Consider the following 26841-nt stretch of genomic DNA (forward strand, 5'->3'; position numbering starts at 1 on the left):
AAGCTTATAAACACCTAACAATACGGCTATCTCGCCCAGTAAACGCATAGAGCAGTCCAATGCATGAAATAGGCACTCACGTGATTGATATTCAAATCTCCGAATATACAATTATAATCTTTTCCAATGACCTTAAAATCACTTGGAATCAAGTGACAATCAGTTTGTGTGCGTTAGGTTCAGCATCTCGACTAGCCCAGCAGTCTAAGACTTTTCCTACGATACAATCATAGTACAAAACACACCTGCACTGGCCCAGACCACGTCTGAGTGAACAATTAACACAAATATTTACAAAAGGAGCACATTGCATGGTTCCTATTCAGAAATGAAAGCGATTTCATGGGTATTTCCGTAATTTGAATTTCAATCACGTGAGTGCCTATTTCATGCACTGGATTGCTCTATGCGTTTACTGGGCGAGATAGCCGTATTGTTAGGTGTTTATAAGCTTTGTATCCTTGCTGTTGGAGACTGTCTCACTGATGTATCAACCATTCTGGTATTTGTTTGCAAAAATCGCGTCATTTTGGCCGAATTTCAGCATATAGATGGCTCAGCCAGATGGCTAACAAGCTTCAATTATAACCATACTCCGCATGCAAGTACTTTACCTAGTACTGGTCATTGCTGACCCACGGCGCAGTTGCTGCTCTGCTTGTCCTGTGTTCCAGAGGAAGAAACATTTTGTCTGTCGTCAAAAAGCTGCACAGATCGTGCTGCCACCAGAAACTGACCTATAAAATCAAACCACCAATACTTTGAGTTGATGATAGACTACTTGAACAATGTTGAGAGTGAATATCGTGGCATACGAAGAACCCTACGAACCGCTGCAGCTAAAAATCACGTGATTTTAAGACATTTGTATCGTTTTCTACCAGAAGAAAGTGACAAACTTGGCTGCCACGCTGGTGTTATTCAAGTTACACTTAGCCTAACACATGACAATAGTTAGGTAGTTGATTGGAGGATATCGATTTTTTGCGTTGCGGACCCTACCATAGATAATATATACCTTACTATGCGTAAATCCACAGCGCGTTTATTTCACTACACGTGAGCAGGTATAGGGGTGGGCCACAACGAATATGACAAGTCATGGCCACTAGTACGCTCACGCTCCTGGCTAAGTTACCAGATGGTGTTCTGTTTGAGAATGTAGAAAGCATTGAAGTGAAGATCACTACTAAAGGGGTTGAATTATCGGGGCAACATCGTCTTGCGGACCGTGATCATGATTCAATTCGAGAAGCGAAGACGATTTGTGTGGAATTAAGTAAGCATGAAATTTGCTATGTGCTGTACTGCTATTCTTGTGTTGCTAGTAGCTCACCAGGAGTCCGCGGGCCAAAAAAATCGGCGCGCTAGCCACAACTGGCTCCGCTGTAATTTATAGTCACGCTGGGGTTGGCTTTTTTTTTCGGCATTTGTCCTGCTTTACTTTAGGATACTAAATTCAACGATTTTCGCTTAGGTTCCCTGGGCTAGTGGTGAAGCACCTCGTACAGGCTCTGCCTTCTGTGCAAACCCTCCAGTGCCCAACTGGTAGACTTGATAATAATAATAATATAGTACTTTCATTTCATAATTGATGGTTTTCTCTCAAACCACAACCACTAGACACCCCATGTTATGTACCTATCAATGTAATCCCAACTACCACTAATACGGGCTGAGGTGGGGGAAGGTCGAGATTTGCATCACAGAAAATTACAATTCCCCCACCTACTGGGGAAGTGCTGGCGATGCAAGCCCTGGCCAAGTCTCGATCTGCAAACCCCGGGAATACTGAGGCTCGGAGGAGATTTGTATGGTCATGTGGCGTTGGTCTAGTGATGAGTTAGCTAGTTCGAGTGGATTCTGGTATCAATGTAGTAGCTAGCACCTGAGACACTCCTTCCTAAACTGAAAGCATACACCTTTGCTGTCTGAGTGAATTTCTTTAGTGAAGACAAATCCCCACTATGTCGGGGAAATTTAGTGCCATCAATTCACCCACCATCCCCGACCTTTCCCCACTCTCAGCCCATATCAGTGGTAGTCGGGCATTACGTTGATATGCACATTACAAAGGGGTGTCACGTAGGTACGTGCTGTAGGTAGATCTGTGACCGCGGTCAAAGTCTTGACTGGCCGAAATTTCGCTTTGACCTGTGACTAAGAGCCTTTTTTCGACCTTTGACTGGTGACTTAGCGATGATAGTTTAGCACTTTTTGATTGTGGGTTGGAAGCTTTTACCCTTGACCGTTGAATTGGCACGATTTTGGTGGCCTTGACCTTTGACTTAGACTTTGACTGTGGTCGCAGATCTACCTACAGTGAATGCCTGTGTGTCACCCCCTTGCATTACATGTACAATGATATAAAAATAGTTATACTACACAAGCTTATTTAAATAAAAGTCCTAAAATAGACTATAGGGTACAACAACTAATAAAACTACATAACTATCTACTTTTAATACATACTACAGTGGCGGACCTAGAAATTTCAGAGGGGGTTTCATGTTCACTGAGGAAGTTTCAATAACCGTGAGATCCCAGACAGTCCAGCTGGGGTAGCTACATGTTTATTAAACTTGATAGCTCAGTGGCCTCATGATAGCTACATAAATCTACAGCTAGGCAATGAATCAGTAAAAATCACTCCACAACATTGTTTCACAGTAGATCGGATCTTACCAATACAGGCCTTTGCAGAAAGTTATGAAGAAACATTAAAACGATAATTATTTTTATTTTAGCATTTTCAGTCATTTCAAGGGCGAAAGTATGAAGTTTGGCCAGTAGGAAAAGTCTCAATATGATAGATGATTTTATTGCCCACACAAATCGTAAATGAATTTGGGATGCTCGCTCTATTTTCAGATGGGTTTCAGCTGAAACCATTGCAACCCCCTAGTGTATCCGCCACTGTACTACCACAACTACAAGCAAGGGTAAGGGGTCTGCAATAAGCTGGAAATCTCAACTGTTCTCAGGTTATGTGCAATTTTGCATACTTGACCTGGAACAGACGTAATAATTTTATATACATATGCACTACTATACAGTGCACTTATGCATGCTGATGGTTAGCAAATTAAATAGGTGCATGCACTGTTAAGTGCTTCAAATTCATTGCCATACAAGCATTGTTTGACAATTGTATAGCTGTTAGAGACTGTAACATGCAACATAGTAGATGTAGTTCAAATGTCATAATGCATGGGAAGTTACTGTGTATAATATAGCCTTCTGTTACCTATATTTGTGTTTTTGTGAAGCTCCAATATCTCAAGAACAGAGTATGAGAATTAAGGATAATAACCAAGGAGCTACTTTCAGGAAGGCCAGTGTTTCTGCGACTCCAAGCAAACTTCCATTATATTCGAATGTATTTCAATTTGAGCAATCAAAAAATCTGATCACTGAAGTACAGAGAAAGTCAGCCTTAACTGAGGACATGCATTATCATAGTCTTCCAGAAACAAAGGTTGCACAGCCTGTGGATATATCTCGACCCCATAGTGATACAGACATCAGCACATTTCCTTGTCAAACACAAGATGATGCGACTCCTAGTAGAAAATTGTCATTGCATGTTAAGGGAGGTGAAAAATTAATATTGGAGGAACCTTTTCACGAGGGACTGTCTGTTAATATTGATGAAGTTGACTATGCTGAAGATGAACAGCATGAAGAAGAAACTTGTGATCCACTCTCTTCATTGGTTTCTCACAGAACGCGTACAATGTTTTATATACCAGATAGTCCAACAACTCCCATCGCTGAAGCAAGTCCTTTTCTGATGCTGAATGGTCCTACTCAAGCTGAGTCAACTCCTGGTTTATCGAAGAATGTGATAGGTAGTGGAGTGGATTTGTCTTTCTACCTAAAAAACGGTTGGTGTATAAGTACAAAGTATATGTTGTTATGTGATGACTTTCGTTATAGAATACAGTGGCCATAATACCGTGTTTAGGTCAGAGGCAGTGTTTCCTTCACAGAAGCCATTTGTATCAACTGGTGGTGGTGATCAGTTTCCTGATGTTTATGTGGGGTACTCAGTAAGTTATTATATCAGGTCTATTGTGTGGTTTTAAAGGGAATTATTTTACAATTATTATAATTCCCTTTAACAAAGGTTATGTAACACAACTGCCACTTCCCTGTATTCAAAGACAGTACTGCTAAAGTTAAAGGGAACCTTTTATGTGTGACCCACTGAGCAAAAACCTGACTAGTTAGCAATTTTCTTGAACTTCATTAATTTTTATGACTTATTTGTTGTCTAAAGAGAAAAACCAATCTGGTGAGTACTTTTTGAGCAAACAATCGATTTGTAAAGTGCCCATATATGGACAATAAAAAGCAATTATTTAATTGATCATAAGTTACGAGTGTAATAGGCTATATGGAGTTGGGACCTGTGTCATTGTGTTCACCATGAACTGGGGCATTCATTATATCCACCCATGCTATCCAGCAAGAAACAAAACAAAGGTATTCTGACTGGTGAATGCAGTGGTGTATTAGATATTTCAATTCAAATTTTTGTTTACTAAAGTAATTAAAGCGTGCGTAAATTTTGTAGCATGCATTTTTACCCAATGTAGTTCAATATATGGCATTAAATTTTATCTCAGAAACAGAATTATTCGAGTTTTTGCTCAGCGAGTCATGTATTGTTTGTTTTTGTGGGTTGAATAATTTGCTCAACCTTGCATGCACATACGTCATACTCACAGAAATGCGCATGTGTACTCATAATGCATAGTGCAGCACACATGTAAAAGGAAGTAGTGAAGATATTACTAAACTATAAAAGCACACTACATGTACTGTAAATGTAGCTGATAAACGTGACTGCTCAGCAAAAATCTGTCTAGTTCACAAACTTCCGGATTTCTTTTTATTTTCTCAGTGTTATCTACATTGTTCAAGAAATGGTTCACCAAAGTTTCAGTGAGTAGTTTTGGAATTACAGTGCTAGACAGTAGGAAGAGCAAGGAACTGTGTATACTAAAAATAAACTTCAGGCATTACATTCGCAGCCATAATTTCCATTTGGATTAGTCTACAGAGTTGGGATTTGGCTTACAATGTTCACCGTGGATTGGCAGATTGACCAAGGTTTAGTTTTCACCCTTGCGCATAGGCATATGAAGGCAGTTTTATTGAAGAAACGGCAATGATTTTGTTACTTCTACTGCATCGTAAAGATTTTTGAACTAGGCGAATAAGATGGTGTATAGGTTTAATTACTTTTTTTCTGAGTAATGGCTTGATTAAAACTTGCGTAAAGTTTTCTTTGAAACATGCATAATTTCACCAATTTCTTTTAAATTTCATTTTTCTCAAAACGCATGCTTGTGCGAACTAGACAGGTTTTCGCTGAGACGGTCACAAATATGGCATTATAAGTTGTAAGTATGTAGTTCAAGGGTACCATGACAAATGGAAGAATGGTAAGGCCTCCACTAGAAACTCTTGTATTATTTAATAAAATTTGGACTAAAATGTATGATGGTGGTACAAGGATTGTTGCATGAAATTTAATTCACTTTGAATGCATTTGCATTGTGTACTTGAAACGTTAGTTCCAAATACACTCATTGCTTTCATTTACACTTATTACAGCTGGGTTGTAACTTGGTCACATTAACTACATCAAATTTTGTCTGGGCTAAGTGGGTCTCATCTCTGCTTTTATCATACAGTGTGACCTCCCCACTATTATTAACGATAGTACTGTATATTAGCGATCATATATAGTACGTTCACGTTCAGCTGAATCCTGAAAAACAGCTAAAAATTAAAAGTGGATTTTTTCTCAACAGAGTTAACATTTCAGCCAACCAGATGATTATTGGTAACAGCAAAGGTGTCAACAACAGACATGTATGGTTTGGCTCCATTACAAGTTCGGGAAAGGGCTATAATGGACACTGTACTTATATGGCTTCCCCATAGGAAATGTATTGTGAAAATTTTGATTGACTGTAAATATTATGTCAAACATTTTAACAAAAAGATTTTGAAATATTTTTAGTGGGTCAAGCAGTACTACAAATGAGCCAAATTTCAAGATTGTGTGTAATTGCATCCATGAGTTATTAAATGTTTTTGAGGATTCAGCTCAATGTGAACATACTATAGGTTTGAGCTTATCTGGCCAAAAATATCACCCCAAAACCACCCTCACAATACCTTCATGGCACCTTGGCAGTATTGGTGAGGCATAAGCAAGCCCAAAAGTGTCTACAGAGCAGCCCAAAATGCTTCCTATAAGTTGCTATGGAATTTTATTTTTTATTTGATAGAATTTTCTACTTTTCTACTGACTGACTGACTGAATGCCTGCCTACCTGATGCCTTCAGACAAGTGTAACTTGACAACCACTAAAGCTATGAGCCTGATTTTTTCACTGTTAGACATTGCTTCAGCCCAACTGGTGCCTTTTGGCATACCACAGTACGTACAATGTACTTCATGAACTTACCTGTGTCCTCCTTTAAGCTCCATTTATCTTTGCTGACAGCGTAAGGTGTTATTTCATATCAAGGTGTCAATTTGTGGTAGCGCAGTGTGATGGCTTCCCTATACATAATGGTAATGGTCAGAGTTTTCCGTTGTTACTGGATTAATTGCAGAGGTCCTTCTTGTAATGTTCTCCATTTGTAAAGCTGTGCAATGAGCTGAACGTAACTGAAACGAAGTGTAATGGCACTTTGCTTTTCAGTAGTACTTGATGCGTTCAGATGCAAAATTAATTTAATGGCATTATATTTAACGGCATGTCTGGCGTCATTCTTCCTTTTGATACAGTATGTGCAGGTTCATTATTCATAATAATATTTATATTACTAAATAGTAAACCAATAAATATATAGAAGAAAAAATTAGGAACATGTAATTAAGCTATTAAAAAAGTGAACAAACAAATAGAAGGAAAATGAGGAATTTTCAGTTGATTAGAGATCATAGCCATAAAAGGTAGGGAAGCAAGGGAGGTCAAGATATACTAGTGGACATTTAATCCTTATAACCATGACTGAAGTAAGAATTAAATGTCCACTAGTATATCTGCAGGTGTAGTGACCTCCCTTAATTGTTTTCCCATGGCTATGATCCCTTATCAAATTGAAAATTCCTAATATTTCCTTCTACTTTTAGAATATCCAGATTTGGTCATGTGAAGTAATGAAATAATTGTGTTTGATGATGATATAAGGGTACGTGCTCATTAAGCATCAGAGCACATCATTGTTGTTTGGTTTCCACTATTGGAACTATAAAGCTTGTAAATACAGCTAAGACCTGGGTTATTTAAAGTACAATGCAATGAGCTCTCTGACTTATTTTTCCTTACAGATAGACTTTATAGGTGCCCACTTGTACTATGTAAGTAGAATGGAAACAGATCATTGAGAAGTGCACAGTACACATGATGCCATGCCAGGTACATGTCCAACAAATACTGCCACTCACAATTTCATTAACTGAAACAAAATGTTTTACAGATCAGTATTGTTCAAATCCATTATATTATGGGCACAAATCATGGCTTCCTAGTAGAAGCTCCTAGCTACTTGGTTTCATCTCTGACTCTGTTTTCCTCTTTTGATAATGCTTCAGTTTAGCAAAATTAGAGTTTCTTATTGTTGTGGACTTTGCAGGAAAGAACATTTTGCAATTTACATAGAAGGTATTGCCAAAAACCTTATTCGGTATATATTTCAAATAATATGTACCTTAGTATTACTAAATATAGGTTTTGCTCTTGAATGGATAATGCTGTTGAATAGGAATGGTATTTAGTGAGGCAAAACGTTTACTCTTAGCTACCTATTTTGATGCCACAAAATCTAATTCCTTGTATTTTACAATAATATTATATTTGGTATTTTTGATATTTCAGTATCACAGTTCAGTATTGGGCTTTGGTATATAGTATTGTGGCTTTTTAATACCTCTGACTAAATATAGGTATATTGCAGAGCCCTGTTCACATCATACAGTACGATAGTACTGTACCGTAAAGTCGGGTTGTTAAGCGTGTGCGCTTGTAATTTTCAGAGAAAACTTTTTGTAAAAATCATACTATCTGTTAGGCGCATATGCCTAATAAATAATTGTGGTGAGTGTAACACGGAATCACCACATTGTGAGAGTAGTTAATAGTTGCCACGCCAGTGTGTAAGAATATTTGGCTCCATTTCTGGGTGAAATCCTTCGTGATAAACAAGATTATTACTATCCAGATGGCTGATTTGCTGTATACGTAGCAAAGGGAGACCTCAAGGGAGGTGTAAGTGCTTGATGAGACATTAATTTTTCAGTACTCTTAGGTTTTCTTGACGTTTCTTGCTGTGTGTAGCTTTATCGTCGCATTTTCCAATGTGTGCTTATCATCCATGGTTAATTGCAAGAAATGTGTATGTGCTTAACTTGGGCACGGCACCATTTCTTTCTTTCGGTATGCGTGGATTGCAGAGGTGGTTTTTGTGCAGTTCTTGATTCGTAATGCTGTGTAATGGGTTGAGCTGACAATGAAGCTTAATGGATACTTCACTTTTCAGATGATAATTGGGGCGCGTGGCACCATTTCAAATGTGGTATGTGTGGGTTCACCAATCATAATAATTATTTACAAAAAAAAGTTAACAAACAAGTACACAAATTATATTTTAACTAGAGCAGGGACCATAGCACATTGATAAAAGTACTGAAACAAGCTGGAGTATAGTGCACAATATTAAATCACTGTAAAACAATAAGAAGTGTGATATCCCTACTGTACATTTTTATTATGGTATCTTGAGCACAGTAGGGATATAACGCTTCTTATTGTTTTACAGTGATTTAAATATCGTGCGCTACTCCAACTTGTTTCAGTACTTTTTATCGATGTGCTATGGTCCCTACTCTAGTTAAAAATTCCAAATTTTTTGTGTACTTGTATATACACTTATAGTTATAACACGGTTACAAGGGATATGACAAATATATGCACAAGGGCCGCAGGGCCCGAGTGTGTATATTTTTGTCAAATCCAAAGTAATCGTGTTATAACTGTTATATTCTACATCCCAGTAGATGAAACAATTATAGATAGCAACTTATAGTGAAACTGTACCTGTTGAAGATGGAAATCAGTAGAAATCCTTGATGGATGAGACATTTTAGACTCTTTAGTGGTGCCATGCCCATCTACTTGCGATTAGTGAAGGAGACAAGAGTTAGTGAAGGAGACAAGAGTTCATCGAAAATCCTTTGCCTTGCTCAGGTAAATAATTCTTGGTTGATTTAGCCACTTGTTATTAGAGGCTTGTTTAGATAAGGATTTCATGGAATGTGTGAAGTTACACCATATATGGTAAGTGTAGCCACAAAGCTTGGTATATCACTTTATATACCTAGGGACCCGCCGATTATACTCTTAATTTTACCTATTATGCTATGCTGCACTGCTAAAAAATTTACCTATTATGCTTAAATTTATGCTCAGTACTTACCTATTATGCTCAAATTATGCCCAATTATTTATGCCTCAGTTCTCATGCTCTACTAATAATTTCCAGGTAATATGGATAAATAATAAGTGGCTCAAGCACAAACTTACTTGTCAAAATGCATATCACAGAAAAGATCGATGTGCTCTAATAGAACAGTCAGCTATGTGATTGTTCTATTAGAGTTACTGACTGTTATATTAGAGTATATCGATCTTTCTGTGATAGCTATTTTATTAAGCAAGAATTCATACTATTACACAAATGTTCTACCTCTTATGCTAGCATTATGCTCAATGCTTTCAGGCACTTATTATGCTCACAATTATGCTAGCATAATCGGCGGGTCCCTATATATACCACAATTTGCCTTGGTATATCAGTTATATACCACAGCACAGTGCTTTTGATCTCAACCATAGGTGTGGTATATATATACATAATTTTTGTGTTGCGTATGTTTTAGCATCCACTGAATAATATTGTAAGTTGCTTTATCTTTGTGGAAAACTATATTTCATGTTTTCGTATGACTTACACTGAACAGAATATATTTTTTGCAACTGCTCTATTAGAGTATATCAATATTTTGTAGCACTAGTAGCTACAGTGGTAAAAAGGATTTAGCCACGATCTTGATGCTTACTGTATCTTAGATGAAAGCCAGCCAATGGCTACAGTATTAGCTAAAGGCAGTAAGCCACAGCTAATGCTTGGAAATTTTCCATAGCTATGTAGTTGAGCAAAAAAAATTATGTAAGATACATAATTTTTGCATGCCATAATGTTTTACAACGAAAAAACAAATTATGGTATCACACTGTAGTCCAGACCTACTATATGGCCAGAGCACCAGTACACCGAGAACCCAATGAGATATGATGTTGGAATGCTACCTAAGAAGAGTATGAATGATGTATACTATAGCTTAGATGAACGCTTTGCTTTCAAAGAAGAACGAAACAAGGTATTGTGCTCGTATTTGTTATTGCACTGTGTACACATTCATGTATTTTCTACTCAGATTTTGTTGATAAAAAAGAAGGATGTTTTTCAAAGAATCATTCATTTGGACCCTAACAAGTTTGTGCCGATAATTGCTTACTTACATGGTAACCAGTACCAGTAGCTAAAATGCTGATACTTTGCTAATGCACATGTAGATGGGCGTCCTAATAGAGATCCAACAGTTGGATATCAAATTATGGAATATTATAAAGATGGTATGTGTTTGATATCTGTGTCTGTGTTCACCAAAAATTAGCTTACGACAGTAATAATAACTTGGCCAGGTATAAAGTTGAAAATGAGTTGGATCACTCTGATTATCCACGTCACCCAGGGGTCATTCCATGTCAAATCAACCAGGAATTTAGTGTCACCTCTCGGATTTTGACAAAACTTGGTGTGTTTGTAGTACCTGTGGTGCTTATCACTCATGCTAATTTTTAGCTTCATACATCTGATTTATGACCACAAATATTTTGAATATTTCATGAAAAATTGGTCCATCTCTAGTAACATTGCTCAACCTCGAAATATTTTCCCCTCGAAATATTTAGGCTATATGGTATGTTGTGGTATGCAGTGGAATTTTGTAGCCTATTATTGCTGTATGGGAGTGTACACCTCCAATAATCACTCACAACAAGGCCAAGCCAAGTTTGTCTTATAGAGTGAAGGTGTCTAAGTACAGTGCAACCTGTACTGGTGACCACTTGTATTGAAAGACCATTTATGTGATGCAGTAAATTTATACTTTTCTAATTGGATATTAATGGATAGCACCAAAGCATCAACCCTTTCTAGCAAATCCAAAAACGGTCTTTATTATACAGGTGGACTTTAAATGAGATAACCATGCATCGACAAACATGTGAATGCTGTACCATCTCTTCAGAAATGCTTTATTAAGTCATATCCCTCCATAGTGCACTTACATACATAGCCCCACTCCACACCATTCAAGTTACATACATGGCTACATAGGTACAACAGACCTCCTCAAAAAGGATACCGTATAGCTGATAATTATTGAAAGGTTTTATTTTCAGATATTTCGAAGAGGCCCTTCTCTTCGAAAATAAATTCCCACGTCTGGTTGTTCTTCGAAAATAAATTCCCACAAGTGAAAGCAACGATCCAACTTTCGGTGATTCGCTTGTGTATTCCTCGAGTTTTAGCTCAGTATTACCGATGATAATGAGTAAACTGTATCATTACTGTGCCAATAACCAGAAAACAGGTGATCCAGAATGGGATTGATGCCGTCTGCTCTAGAATCTATGCTAGCTACGATCGAGCATGATCGAGCCAGTGAATTTACTCCACTTGAAACTCCCCCAGTCTTCTCTCCAGTGCACAGGGATAGGGGTTATTCCATCAGTAAGTCAGTTTTTGGCAAACATTCACGCATCTTCATAATTTGTAATACGAATTTCTTTTATTTGAAGTCCATCCGGACTTCGAAATATACACTCTTCGAAATTAAAATCCTTAGAAATTCAGATTTTGCTTCTTGTGCAAAATTTAAATAACCCGCTATATGGTACCCAGACACCTTGATAGCCAGGATATGTTTTCTTGACCTCACTTTGTAATTGTATGTACGTTTGGACCCAACACAAGTCTGTGGTTTCTCACTTTATCAATGGTCCAGAGAATAGAAGAGTTACACTGTATACAGTAGATGCATTACTTGTACCAAGAGTTTTTTATAATATGAGTACCTCACTATGTGATTTATAGTACTATAATTAATAAATGGTTTTTCGAAGCATTTTGCTGCATTCATGCTTTGAAGATCAGTACAGGCAAATGCACATGAAAACGTGGTAAACATGCTTACATCCTGCGTGAGTATGTGCATGAATTTATGATTTGATCTTCAAAGTGGTCATGAGTGTAAACTAATTTAGTAATTAATTTCACACATTGAGGTACAAGTAATGCTTGTATATGGTAAAACCCCTCCATTCCTAGGACCATAATACAGTGCTCATATTACAGAAACCACAGAAGTATCTTGGTCCAAATGTATGTGTACCATTAGCAGGGGCAGATCCAGGGTTTGGCAAGAGGGATGCACCATGACCAGCATAGTAGGTAGCTATATAAAGCAGAAGCACAGGAAGCTATAGGTATCTTATGACTGAACATTTTGATGTAGGGTAGTTTTACACAAAGATCTAATAAATCATGCTTTCTAAGTAGTCTGCATCAATCAAGAGCTGTAGAGATCAAGTAGTGACATGCAATCACGAGTTCAGTTACAAACCCAAAGGAAGTTGTCATATAGAATGACATGCAAAGGATCAAATGCATTAAAATTCCTAGCAGGCTATACAGCTAAGTGTACATATGTCCTAGTGCTACAGATGCAAGAACTCATAGTGGATTAGTGCTACAGATGCAAGTTGCAATTACTGTGGAGGTTAGAGTAATTGACTGACTACTCTTTTGGAGTATCTCAATCTTTTGTATGATTTTTTTGGAGAGGAAGAGGGGCACATGCTCCCTGTGCCCCCCCCATCCCTTCTCTGGATCCGCCACCGACCAGAGTGGGAATATAAACAGGCATCCTGCTTATCAAGGTGTCCAGGTATCCCTTTGAGGAGTTTTGTTGTGTGTACCTATGCAGCCACATACATAGCTTAAATAGGGCTAAGTCTAGTACAGTGGGATTAAGAGATGGTACAGCTTTCACATGATATGTTTATGGACCATGGTTGTAGATCTGTAATTTAAAGTCAACTTGTCTAATAAGGACCATTTTTGGATTTGCTAGAAAGGGTTGATGATTTGGTGCAATATCCAATTAAAGTAATTGATGGTCTTTCAATACAGGTGGTCACTAATACAGGTTGTACTGTACCTAGACACCTTCACTCTGTAAGACAAACTTGGCATTGCCTTGTTGCAAGTGGTTATTGGAGGTGTACACTCCCATACAGCAATAATAGACTACAAAATTCCACTGCATACCACAACATAATTCATTATATCTCTTGATCCCATTGTGGTCCCACCACAAACATTTTATCAAACATAGACCATGATCCAATCATTATTCACAAAAAAATTTGAAGAATTTCAAACAGCACTTTTCAAAATATAAAGGACTATAGTTTTCAATACAGTACTTTCGAACCATAATTAAGCAGATATCCCATAATTTAGGGATCACTGAAAAGGTAAATCAACAGTCTTCCATCAGTGAAAATTGTGTTTAAAAATATTTACACAGTGCAAAGTTACAGTTGATTTTGTAACTAGAGATGGAGCAAATTTTCATGAAATATTCAAAATATTTGTGGTCATAAATCAGAAACTATGGGGTGTATGGAGCTAAAAATTTGCATGGGTGATAAGCACCACAGGTACTACAAACATACCAAGTTTTGTCTAAATCCGAGAGGTGACTCTAAATTCCTGGTTGATATGACATGGAATGACTTCCAGGTCTGGGTCAAGCAAGCCTTATCTGCTTAATAGAATGTGTATTTCTGCCAGTTGTATGTATGAAATAAGCTCTTGCATGAATGGGGTTACATGAACATGTCTCACTTGACGGTGGCTATAATAGGGTTAAGGTGTTATAATACATTCTACGCCATGTGTTTTTATGAATGGACTATACCACTTCCCTCCCTCCCTCCCAGTAGTACCAATATAATTAACTATTTATAGGTAGTGTCTTTGGAGCTTCATGTCATTTAGTTGATGTGTAGTTAATGCATTACATATGGACAAGATTTAGTTGGTTGTATAAGTTGCGTGTCTGTGTTTAAAGTCATTGACAGCAGCCCACGGTTGTGGCGCACTATCCAATGTGGTGTTGTGTAGGGTAAGGGGGTAATAGTATGATGAGGGAGATCCAGCCATATTACGTCGCATGCATGTGTCAATGAATTAATTTTGCTCAATTGTGTTTGATGTACTATAGTGTCCAGTCCTTTTGCCCAGTGTGGAACTTATTTGGTTCAGTAATTTTACTACATACTACTGTAGTATGTATACAAAATAACACCTGGATTTAAAAGTTGTAATTTTAAAGGTGGTGGCTAAGAAATAGCAGCAATGAATATTAATGTTAGTAAGTTTTAATAGTGACTGCATTGTTAGCATTAGGACCATTGTAGCCATTTCTTGGGTACTAATTTTAATTTTGCATCTGGCATTTTAAAGACTGTACCCTTTTACACTTGGCTTATCTGTTTTTTTGTTTTTTTTTGTGTTGTATAATACATTTTAGGATCAATTCATGATCTGTTCAAAGTTTGTGTTGCTAAGGTTCAGTGTAATTGCTTCCTGGAGATTTATCAAAAGATATATGAGAAGTACTCTAATGCAAAGAAAGAGAGGGACAAGCACAGAAGTCCTTACATGTTCAATCTACCTCCACAGTACTACCTAAAGCTTGAAGGGCTGGAAAAAGAAGTTTCTTACTTTTCAATTCAATTGGAAAACCTTGTCAGGAATTTCAATACAATAGTTGTTCAAATGCTTGAAGCTGTTATGAGTCTTCATTCTCACAATCTCATACACAGGGATATAAAACGTTAGCACTACATGTCATTTGTTTGTGTGCTTGGGTACTGTATATACGTGTGTAGCTCTTAAAATTACTTTTTATTATTTGCAGCACACAACTTCCTAGTCAAAAGGTTGGAATCTTGTCACTGTCCGCAATTGATTTTTTGCTCCTGTGAACAGCCAGGCTTTCAAGTTCTCCTAGGAGATTACGATTTTGTTACATTTGCCACTGATGAACAGTGGGATTTTTTAAGGACAAAGTATGAATATAGCTATACCACTAAACGTGGAACTGTGGGCTACAGACCCATAGAGGTGTGTATAAACAACTTTTCTTGTGTGTCAGTGTGTACATCTTTGTAGCTAAATTTCAATAATGAAGGAGTGGAGATCAGTGATCCGAAAAGTGACATATATAGCTTAGGAGCATCTATCTTAGAAATACTTGTTGGTAAAAACTGGAAAACATGTGACAGAGAGGTACGTATGTACTTACGCAAGCAGACAATTTACTTTGTTCTCTCTATATAGATTGAAGACATGCTAACGGTTTGTTTGTCCCCTCTTTCAAAAAAAACTGAAGAATCATTCAAGCCACAACAATACCAGGAAGAATTAACTGAGGTTTGTATACCTTAATGATGAATTAGGAAACCCATTTACAGAGTGTGTTATAACGAGAATCTGTTGATATGGACAATTGTTAAAGCTAAATGTACTGTATACATATGTAATTTTATATAGCCTATGTCAGGTGTGTGCCAACAACCAGCTGTGGGCTCACTTGGTTTCCTGAAATTGTTCCTGTTAGGTGTATCTACCTTTCTATGTTTGCTTGTCCGTATGCATCCATGTGAGCAAACTGATTATGTGGTAAAAGCAGCCAACATTTCAGAAATGAATAAAGGCTAAATGAAGCCTGTATTAAACTTCTGCACAGGTAAGCAGCTTTTGCCAGTTTGAAAAACAAGTGTGGCAATTCGCTGCTGACATTGTGAATGAGCCTCCTATTGGTTGAAAATGCATTTAAAATGAAGTTGTAGGCCTTGCAGGCTACCAGAATAGTGTATTCCTTCAATTTAAAAGGTTGCATGTCCTCTTTTTCACTAGTATGTGTACATTAATGAAAAGCAGCCTAGTGGCTTTGTCTAGCATTAGAAAGCATGATAGAGAAACAAAGAAAAGTTGAGAAGACACTTCTATGCATAATTTGTATTGAAAGTGGTTTGTTCAGCTTTATATTGTTGAATTAGCATGCAGTGTATAGTAATACAATTAATTTGTTTCAATTATGAAATACATTTTATTACAATTCTACAATACAAGAAAAATAAACTAACAAAAAAGGTGATTAGCTATACTCACTTACATTGTAGACATTGATGAAGTATAACTAAATATTTTCTCATGTATTATTACAAAACAAAGACTAATGATCTAACTGCATGGCATGACGAAAATCATCTTTACGGAATGGACTATATGCGTGGTCTATTTATTCAATGAAAAATAATCAATTTGCATTGATTAGCGGCGTGCCTGAGAATTTTTGACAGTGAACGACTATTGCAAAACCTCATTAGACAATCAATTCTTAAATTCTTCCACCAATAGCAATTGCCTTAATTTTGCAAAATCTCCACCGACCTTCTGGGAAGCACACCATTAGTCAAATAGATGTTCTTTATCCCAAGCAAATTCAACAAAAGTTTGTTTGTTACCCTTTGAAGTGTTTCTAAATTACTGTCTGTATGCTTCGGGAACAAGCTCATATGCTTTCAAAATAGACTCTTTAACTACTGGCACTCTGCTCACCAGGAAGGGCTGAATAAATCTCTATGGCCTTTCCAATTAACACACTTTGTAATAACACTGTCCAGATTTCTTCTGGCCACTTTAGGCTGGCAGCAATTTTCTCGAAATGCATATAATATTTATCCACCTCTACTTCCTGAAAAGGTGGTACAAAACGAAAGTGCTTTCCAACATCTACAACTGCTTCTGTGTCTACAGGAGTAGCTACTTTACTCTTAGCCTTCTCTAATTCTATCTCTTTGGCCTTGTATTCTATTGCTAGCTCTATCTCCCATATTTCTAATTCCTTTAACTTTAACTGTATTGACTTATATCTTTTCTGTAGCTCAAGCTTCTTAAGCTCTAGAACATCTTCTTGACTTGTATTCGCTCTTTCCAGTTCTTCTTCAGACAGGAGCTCCTCCTCGGTTAAATAGCTTAAAACTATCTTCTTGACTTCTCCCTTACCCATTGACGATGTGACTGACAGCTTGTAATGTTAAGCGACTAGCAACAATTCAGCCTTCTTGAGGTTATTAAAAGCTTCCAAAGTTGAACTAGCCGTGAAACTCTCTACTTCAAATGACATGTTAATAACAGTATTCGAATTAACTCCAGCAACGAACACGTAACAATCTCAAACACACAGCAACAAGTAGTTAAACACCAGTAGTGCTGTAAAGCCTTAATAAATAAACTAAAGTCCATTTGGTTCCACAAGTGGTACTTTGAGATAATAAGTCACTCTCTAGAGTTCCTATGGATATGTATATCAAGACTCACGGTAGTGAGTCGCGCGGCCAAGAAACTACAAAGCGCATGCCCAATTAAAAGACGCGCGGCCACTACTGTGAGTTATTTACGTGTAGAACCGGTTTCGCAATATTAGTCCTAGATTACGCAACATCTGTCAATAGATTTGTATTGCGTTACGTGATAAAAAAATCTTTAGGAGTCATCATCATAGTTTTCTTGCGACCTCGCTAAAATAAAAAAGTAACCATCGCAAAATAAAAAATAGGCGTATTTCACTTTATTTCTCTACCTTATGTTACAACTACTGTCACGTTATACCAGTCAACATAGTCGTGTTTGTATAGTCCATCTAGCACTGACATTATCCAATCCTGGTTTGCCTATACGCGTATTTTCTTCAATCAAACCTCTAATCCCTACAATAACTTTTAAAGGCACGACGTGGACACAAACTCTAATGTCTGATAAACAAGTTGTGACAACGTGCTGAACCGTAAGTTCCCTAGGGATGGCGTTTTAAGCAGAAATCTTTTAAATTCCATTTAGTGCCACACCCCAATCGAGCGTTTATAAATCGCCAGTTGTCTTATGGTGTGAAGAACAAAATCACTAGCGAAGGTGCTTTAAGCATACTCTTCAATTCTCTATTTACATGTAATTTTTAATAGATTAACCACAAAGGCCTGAATACAAAAGGTAACAAGCCTTTAGGGGTTACCACCTCTATGTAGTGTTTACCATGTAGCTTGTGCTGTGGCTTTCATTAAGTATTATGCACACACAAATGGTGCAACAAAATTTTGTAATGGATTGCTCGAATGTGGTTGGTGGTGTTGTGGCTCGAATGTGGTTCGTGGTTTGCCAGTGACCATGTATGAGTTGGGGTTGTTCCACACAACTTACACAATATTTAAATTTCATGATGGCCATGAAAATTTCTTGCCATATGGTAAACATACAACAATGTATAACAACGTTAATCAACATCACATCAAGACTTGACTAAAAATAGTTCCAACAATAGTGATGATTTCTTGTATGTCAGCATGACGATACTGAGACCTGTAAAAGAATAAGCAGGCACTGAAGTTAACCTTAAATTAAACACTCATGCAACTGACCTGGAACATTGGTCGCAACACCAAAAACACTTGTTTCGATATCTGATGACACAATCCAGCAGGCACTGAATTAAAAGAGAATGTATAAAAAATCAATATGCTGGGCTGTATCAATAATAGCATGGATAATCAAAATGAACAAAAATTATATCCCAGGCTAAGTGAATGAATAACATAACTGTTAGGTAAGCATGTCAAACCTGAACATTGGGACATTAGTCAAACAAAAGTACGCTATCACAACTTGGTCACAATACAATGTTTGTACCACTGGACTTCACACTGGTTGCCCAAAAATTGTGCCATTCCAGGGCAACAGCATAATTATGAAACAAATAGTTACTACAACACAGAAGGCTTACTGTTGTACCGTCTACACTGATATACCATAATTTAAAAACATAACAGGTAGCTAGGCATTAAATACAATACACTTAACATCTGGGTACTAGGAATCACTAACATCACAACATGTAAACTGACCTAGAAATTAACACCCTTGATGCCACTACAGTCTACACTGGATATTTGTTTGAACCCATCAACACTATACCCGATACATCTGAGTAGACTGACCTGCAAATTCACATCACTAGTATACAGTGATAATTGATAACTACAAAAACAACAATTGCAATAATACAATTCTTCTGTACGTCAACTGACCTGAAATTCATGACACTAGATACCGAGACCTGTAAAAGAATAAGCAGGCACTGAAGTCAACCTTAAATTAAACACACATGCAAACTGACCTGGAACATCGGTCGCAACACCAAAGACACCTGTTTTGATATCTGACGAAGCAATCCAGCAGGCACTGAATTAAAAAGAGAATGTGCAAAAAATCAATATGCCAGGCTGTACCAATAAAGGATGGATAATCAAAATGAACTAAAAATATATATATCCCATATGCAGGTTAAGTGAGTAACATAACTGTTGGGTAAGCATGTAAACCAGAACATTAGGTCATTGGTCAAACAAAAGTACGCTATCACAAACTGGTCACTGATAATTGATAACTACAAAAACAACAATTGCAATAATACAATTCTTCTGTACGTCAACTGACCTGAAATTCATGACACTCGATACCAAGACCTGTAAAAGAATAAGCAGGCACTGAAGTCAACCTTAAATTAAACACACATGCAAACTGACCTGGAACATCAGTCGCAACACCAAAGACACCTGTTTCGATATCTGACGAAACATTCCAGCAGGCACTGAATTAAAAAGAGAATGTGCAAAAAATCAATATGCCAGGCTGTACCAATAAAGGATGGATAATCAAAATGAACTAAAAATATATATATCTCATATGCAGGTTAAGGTTACGGTATAGTCACGGGCAATCGTTCAAAATTTTGAATGCCTATCGATACTTTTTGAGAAGCCCATAAAACCAGTCTAGCAGCGTAAAAAGTTTTAAATGAAGGTGAAGCCCTTCATATTTAATGTTTTTATGTAGCTACAGTGTAGTTTGAGGCAGGTGGAACACTACAATTTGTTGTAGTAACACAAGTAAGCCAGCCCGTACATCGCTCAGCTCCAGCTGTCACTACCATGTTTTTCCGCCGCCAAATACAGCAAAAGCGCCAAATACAGCAAAAGCTGTAGGCTCTATTGGCTTTTCTGGGGCATAGTGATATTGTATATTAAATTTATTAGGTCCTGTGGAAGCGTTTTTGGCGTGTTTCTTCCCAGTGACTCAGATACATGCCTTCAAAGAGCTTGTTTCACTCGAAAAAACTACTAAAAGTGCAATAAAACGTCTATACAACCAGTAACTTAAAAAATCGCTTCCACAGGACCTAGATATTTAAATTGTTTAGCCACTTGTGTTGAAATTATAAGGATTCAGTAATCTGTTAGTCTGGTTTTTGGCGGCGCGTTTTTATAAAACATCGCTCTATTGTAGACCACACACCCAAGAACAGTCGTTGTTCTGTAGTAAAAACAAACAAGCACAATTAGTTGTATTGCTAACACAACACAGTTGTTGAAATTATTTATCCCTGCTTGGTTTAAAGCAGGTTTTGTAATTTGTTCCGCCCACGCATTTTAAACTATTCCGTAACCTTAAGTAAGTAACATAACTGTTGGGTAAGCATGTAAACCAGAACATTAGGTCATTGGTCAAACAAAAGTACGCTATCACAAACTGGTCACTGATAATTGATAACTACAAAAAGAACAATTGCAATAATACAATTCCTCTGAACGTTAACTGACCTGAAATTCATGACACCAGTATCTTTGTTCTTGCATGGTCTCAACTTACATATGTACCATGATCACATTCAACTGCTAGTGGATAAACCAGTATGACCAGATGGCCTGCAAAAACCAACAAGCAGGTGTTAAATACAATACACCTAAAGCCTGGAATATGAAAAATATTATAATAAGCATTATTCCACACTGATATAGTAATAGATTATAGGACGTTGTGGAACTTGCCTAAACGTGTAAACTTGAACAAGAGGACAACTGCATAATCTGGACACTTGGAATTGTCCAATACCTGATGAACAAGTTAGTACTAATGATATTCACGTCAACATTTTATCCCAGCTGGGCGAATCTCTTGTAACTGAGTAAAAGGTGTTTATTTTCCACCTGCAACCAAAGTTCTACATTTCTGTGGTTGAGTGTACATAAACTGACCAGGAAAATCAGTATGCCATAGGGTATGGAAATGGTTCCTTTCCTTCTGTTGTGACATTACTTACAGCTGACTGGTAAATGATCATCGATGTCCCCATGGACCCCAACAATGAGTATACCAATAACTTCACAAGTTGGAATAAATTTCCTTTCAACATGTGGTGGAATGAATTTCCTTTCAACATCTGGTGGACAGGTCCAAAACCCTATCGCACAAACACGGTGAATCAGTGTGTGGCGATGTGACACGTTGCACAAACTTCACTCCTCGTTTCGTTAGCATTCAAGACCGGCATATATCATAGAGTCCCTCAGTATTCTTGACTCTTACTTTTTCAAGCGTTGCTCAAGCGATGTAGTTTCTCATGAGGGGCTCGAGTTTCTCAGTAAAATCGAGCCGATTAAAGTACGCCTCACCATCTAGTTACATTCTTAAAGCATTCAATTTAAAACCACGTATCACGAGTGTCCGCTTAAGGTAATTAGGGACTTTCCACGAGATTTCCCCTAAATAGATCACGTGTTAGTTGTCAATCCGGTGGATTCTGGTGGTATACATGGTTCAACAATGCAGTAAGTGTACATATGCTGTCAATAATTGTTTGTGCACTGCTAAACTAAGTTATTTTTGTGTGGTAAGTATGCTTGAGGAAGGGTCTGGGGGACGACACTAATGTTTTGACAGCAGTTGATGATGGCCAGGCAAAGAACTGCGAGAAGAACTACTGTGATAGTGTGATAGTAGGGAAAAATTCCCACCCCTATAGCTCTGCCTAGGGGCATTAACTACAGCTACTGTATTATGTTACTGATATGTACATCCGGGCCAAGAATAAAGGTGAAAATGGTAGTAAGGCTCAATCCTATTATTCTGCTGAACAGGCAAGGGAGTCTGGGACTCTGGGGGCATGCTCCCTCAGGAAAGTATAAGTACTACAACTTTTTTGTTTTAATTGCTTCATCGAGTATAAAAATTTCAGTCAAAAGGTGATGATCGAGGCACTGGTCTTATGCACTGGTTGGAGTGGTTGTATCGATACTGCACTGTGGCAACCTTGAGGGGTTAGTGCTGGCATTATCCTTGGCAATACTATTCCATCTCCCCGAGTCTTGATGATTGAGTCCTCCATTCCTTTCTCTGCTGCTCCAATCCTGAAGTTGTGACCACAGTCAAAAGGTGACGATCGAGGCTCTGGTCTTGCATCTATACTGTACTGCAACACCCTTGAGGGGTTAGTACCGGCATTGTCCATCGCAATACTGTTCCATCTCCCATATACAAGTCTTGATGATTGAGTCCTCTATTCCTTTCTCTGCTGCTCTAATCCTGAAGTTGTGACCAAAATAATAAAAAATGGTTATAACATGATAAATGATTATGGTGATAACAATTACAAATGTATTTATAGCTGTGTAGCAACTGTAAACTAATTGGTCACTTGCAAGTTTAATTAGGTGTCTGAAGCATTTAACATGCACAGATATGAGATATATTCGTCACATGCAGGCAGTAAGGATAGATTTACTCTAATAGAACAGTCACACTACACCGTAAATTCATACTTCCGAATTTACGGTGTTATGAAACAATCATTATTATGTATGGATTTTACTGACTCTCCAAGATAATATTCTGCATTAATGTTAATTGCTCATTTCCAAAAAAAATTACCTTTTAAACCAAATGTAGAGTCTATCACTGACAAAAATGAGTGATATCCACCCCAAAAACACCTTTGCTGTAAAAAAGGCGCGCCCAAGAAACTACAAGTACCTGGAACCCAATGTAAAAAAACAAAAAGAAAACAGCTCAGCTGAAGTGAAAAGTAACTGGTAACTTAAAGAGCTGATATCTGAAGCGGCCAAGAATACAATTACTAAAGTTTAATCCATGCAAGAACACCTTGGCTATAAAACAGGTGTGTACATGAAGTAACTGGCAACTGAAATGGCTGATAACTGAAGCGGCCAAGAATGAATGGTCATATACAACTAATTCAAAAATTTAACACTGAACCTTTATAATTCGGCTGTGTTCTATATTCACTCTTGCTGCATCGTAAAGTAATTTCTTTTAACTCTAATTGGCTGGTAATTTGGCCGCCTTTTTTAATAGTCAGTATAATAGAGCAAAAAAAGGCGGCCAAATTACCAGCCAATTAGAGTTAAAAGAAATTACTTTACGATGCAGCAAGAGTGAATATAGAACACAGCCGAATTATAAAGGTTCAGTGTTAAATTTTTGAAATAGTTGTATATGACCATTCATTCTTGGCCGCTTCAGATATCAGCCATTTCAGTTGCCAGTTACTTCATGTACACACCTGTTTTATAGCCAAGGTGTTCTTGCATGGATTAAACTTTAGTAATTGTATTCTTGGCCGCTTCAGATATCAGCTCTTTAAGTTACCAGTTACTTTTCACTTCAGCTGAGCTGTTTTGTTTTTGTTTTTTTACATTGGGTTCCAGGTACTTGTAGTTTCTTGGGCGCGCCTTTTTTACAGCGAAGGTGTTTTTGGGGTGGATATATATATATACTTGAAATCGACTAGGAGAAAACATCCTGACTGCCTGGCAGACTCCCGTAAGCATTCAAGCGTTAACCGAATGGCTGCAGGTTCGAGGCTGACCAGGTCCAGTCATGAATTTTTTCTCCTTTCTCCACCTTACAAAGTACAAACACACTTTATATAACAACTTTAAACAGGCTGTAGGACCAGGTGTCCTGCAGACCTTCAGCACTTGTGCTGTAAAGTCTTAATAAATAAATAGACTAAGAAATTAACAGCTGTTAATTTCAATTATCTAATTAGTGTCTGTTACATGTGATAATCTTCTCGCCAATCACAAACAATCTACAGGAACCAAACACATGAAGAACAACAGAATTAGCCATATAAAGCAATCATCACCTTTACAGGTACCATTAACCCATTACCAAGGACTTTAAGACTGGTGGTCTGGGCTAACCTAACAACTGTGATGAAAATCGGCTAACGAATCCACTCAACAAACAAATCGGTGACAACGTAGTTGTTCTTGGCTCCCAGACAAGCCCCCAAAGTTGTTACGGGCACGATTGGACGTAAGGCGAAGGATCAAGGTTCCGCTGTGTTTTCACCTCAAACACTCGTTATTAGCTCTTAATTATGCATGCGCTACAACCACAACACTAATAGTAATAGAGGCTATTTTTGTAGCATACATTCATTCATTTGTTGCTCCAGTACCTAGCACTAGCGTTTACGCTTCAATAATGAATCAGTATGTAGTCTTAGTCATAGTCTGGCACTGCCCACCTACTCAATATCAAATCAGTGAGTTTATACCAATTTGTAGTTGTGCATTCACTGTAAATGTTGGCTAAACTGTATAGGAATATCTATGCCATCCTACAAAGCTGTGGTTTTGACTACTATCATGCATAAATATTCCAATAATTTAGGGCATGTACGACCTTCGTGACCTAAGAGGAAGAGCAGTACCAGCAGTTGTAGCTCGATAATGGTGTGTCCAGACAAATAATGCCTGGATTATTGTTAAGGAGCTGTTTTCAGCTCAGTCCGTGAGTCCACTCAATGAGTCCAGTCTGCAAAATACATTAGGCCCATGATAATTGCCAATTAAAATTAGGTAATGTCTATTATTTCCAACGAATTAAATACGATTATCACAATAACCAAATAATTGCCCATCCATGTTATAAAAATCATATTATTTGTTCTTAAAGAGTAGTACCGTACATTAGGGATCATGAAAGTTGCACCTTCTCACAAAAAATATTGTACAGAAACCATGCAGCCTCACTATATACTTTTATGGCACCTTGGAAGCTGAAAATGAAGCATGATGGCCACTTTGCTATTTCAGTAATTGATAGTTAGGGCATGTACTCAAATGAAAATATTAAGCCTGGTGTCATTCTTTTTTCTAATGTGTATGTGCACTTTTGCACACGCCTACCAGTCATAATAATGTAATTACAATAAAACAAACAAGTATGGTTAAGGATTAAATGTCCACTCAGGTGTTTCCTTGTACTTGTTATAATAACACACTGGTGTCAAGTGCTGGCTTCTTTGGTTGCACAACATACTACTGTATGAATCTGTAAAGAAAAAGAAGTGTATTACACACTGCAAGCTACTAACTGGTAGACACTTATGTATTTGATGAATTCACATCATATGTGCACACTCTTATGGTTATATTATTTTGGCTGGTTAGTTTTGATATTATGCATATGTGCAACTTCGATTGTAATTGTTTCTTTTGTAGCTTGGTATTAGTTTATTTGTGATGTCTACTTATATATAGAAATATATTGATCTGGAAGAGAGGAACACAGAACTCATGGGACGAGGTATTGCTATTAAAGAATTATCTGAAATCAACCAAATCCTCGCATCTGTAAGTTTTAACTTATTGAACTCTCATTTATAAAATGTCTTCCCAAGATTTGTACTACTGAGTCGTCGGTAGATATAAATGAGACAGTAAAACAATTCAAAGTGCTTGCTGTCAAAAGTCATGATGGGATTCGCACTGTTTTAAGTACAGTGATTAAGGCAAGCAGTTTATTATGTATGTGTGATTATGTGTGATTATTTTAATACACAGGCTAGTCATGTCAATGACAAGTGTATCATGCACTGTTGGAACGTCTACGAGAGTAGCTGGATATGTGAAATTATTCAACAGTGTGTTAAGGTACAAAGGTGATAAGATTTTGTATTATAGTGTTATGATATATTATGTGTATAGGTTTATCCGCAACAGAGACCACACATTCAGCAACTGCTCAATAAAAAATGGTCATGAAATGAATGCAGTACACCTTGCTATTCCATGGAAAAGTGAACATGTGGTAGCTGGTTGGTGGAAGAATGCATAGCAAAGAACAAATATAGATGATATTTTTTGAAATCTTGTTCATTAATTTTTTTTTATGTTTTAGCAATATCACTCTTAGTCCACGTAATCTTCATCATTAGTTTCTCATCCTCCAACACTCAAAAGCAATGAGGGAGATTAGATTTTTATTTATTTACTTAATAACTGAATTATCTAGTTAAAATGACCCAGAATGCGTGGGATTTTTTTTACTGCTCTAGCTAGGTACCACTTTAAAAGGTTGCGCTCAGCTATCAGTGGTACAAAAAATCCTTGATGCAATCAGTTCTGGATGGGATAATAAACAGTTGTGTGGCCCTATTAGACTGTAATTCTGTGGATCCACGTAGCTCGGCAGATGTTATGCATAAAGATGACCACCTAAAAGTTAGCTCATGACAATGGTGAACATTCATCAATATTGATGAAAAGTAATCAGTGCTGATCATGCATGATGTGACTGCGGTTAGCTATAGTTCTGATTGTTTCGCGGAATCAAATTACGTAATAGTACAAACCCTAAACAATACCCTTGTAAAAAAAAAAGTACCCTTGTAAAAAAAAAGTA

At 37.3% G+C, this 26841-nt stretch overlaps 1 protein-coding gene and 1 long non-coding RNA gene across 4 annotated transcripts; one reads left to right on the top strand and one right to left on the bottom strand.

Moving 5' to 3' along the window:
- The first annotated feature begins 1071 nt into the window (after positions 1-1071).
- Positions 1072-26336, top strand: LOC136249010 (uncharacterized). Its single transcript, XM_066040892.1, has 14 exons — positions 1072-1279; positions 3270-3887; positions 3940-4052; positions 10328-10468; positions 10526-10613; positions 10665-10724; positions 14756-15061; positions 15146-15351; positions 15400-15516; positions 15568-15660; positions 25698-25790; positions 25838-25948; positions 26001-26090; positions 26145-26336. Exons 1-14 carry the CDS (start codon positions 1102-1104, stop codon positions 26199-26201), a joined length of 2271 nt encoding a protein of 756 aa, XP_065896964.1. The 5' UTR covers positions 1072-1101; the 3' UTR covers positions 26202-26336.
- LOC136249009 (uncharacterized) lies at positions 18071-21810 on the bottom strand. Of its 3 annotated transcripts, XR_010697976.1 has the most exons (7): positions 21446-21810; positions 20946-21050; positions 19463-19527; positions 19374-19402; positions 19191-19323; positions 18708-18772; positions 18072-18648 (listed from the first exon to the last, which is right to left on the bottom strand). It is a non-coding gene; the product is annotated as an uncharacterized lncRNA (long non-coding RNA). The 3 variants fall into 3 exon arrangements; XR_010697977.1 differs by lacking the exons at positions 19374-19402; positions 19463-19527; positions 20946-21050; positions 21446-21810 and adding an exon at positions 19783-19801 and having other exon boundaries at positions 18080-18648; XR_010697975.1 differs by lacking the exons at positions 19374-19402; positions 19463-19527; positions 20946-21050; positions 21446-21810 and having other exon boundaries at positions 18071-18648; positions 19191-19367.
- Positions 26337-26841: the final 505 nt, after the last annotated feature.

The sequence above is a fragment of the Dysidea avara genome, chromosome 3 (assembly GCF_963678975.1).
Source record: "Dysidea avara chromosome 3, odDysAvar1.4, whole genome shotgun sequence".
In the NCBI taxonomy this organism is placed as follows: Eukaryota; Metazoa; Porifera; class Demospongiae; order Dictyoceratida; family Dysideidae; genus Dysidea; species Dysidea avara.

Bases quoted from the DNA above. Each gene is read 5' to 3' on its own strand.
- LOC136249010 (XM_066040892.1), top strand. From the start codon at position 1,102: ATGGCCACTAGTACGCTCACGCTCCTGGCTAAGTTACCAGATGGTGTT. The intron at 4,053-10,327 runs GTAAGTTATTAT...ATCACACTGTAG, and splicing joins ATGTTTATGTGGGGTACTCA to TCCAGACCTACTATATGGCC. The intron at 15,517-15,567 runs GTACGTATGTAC...CTCTCTATATAG, and splicing joins GGAAAACATGTGACAGAGAG to ATTGAAGACATGCTAACGGT.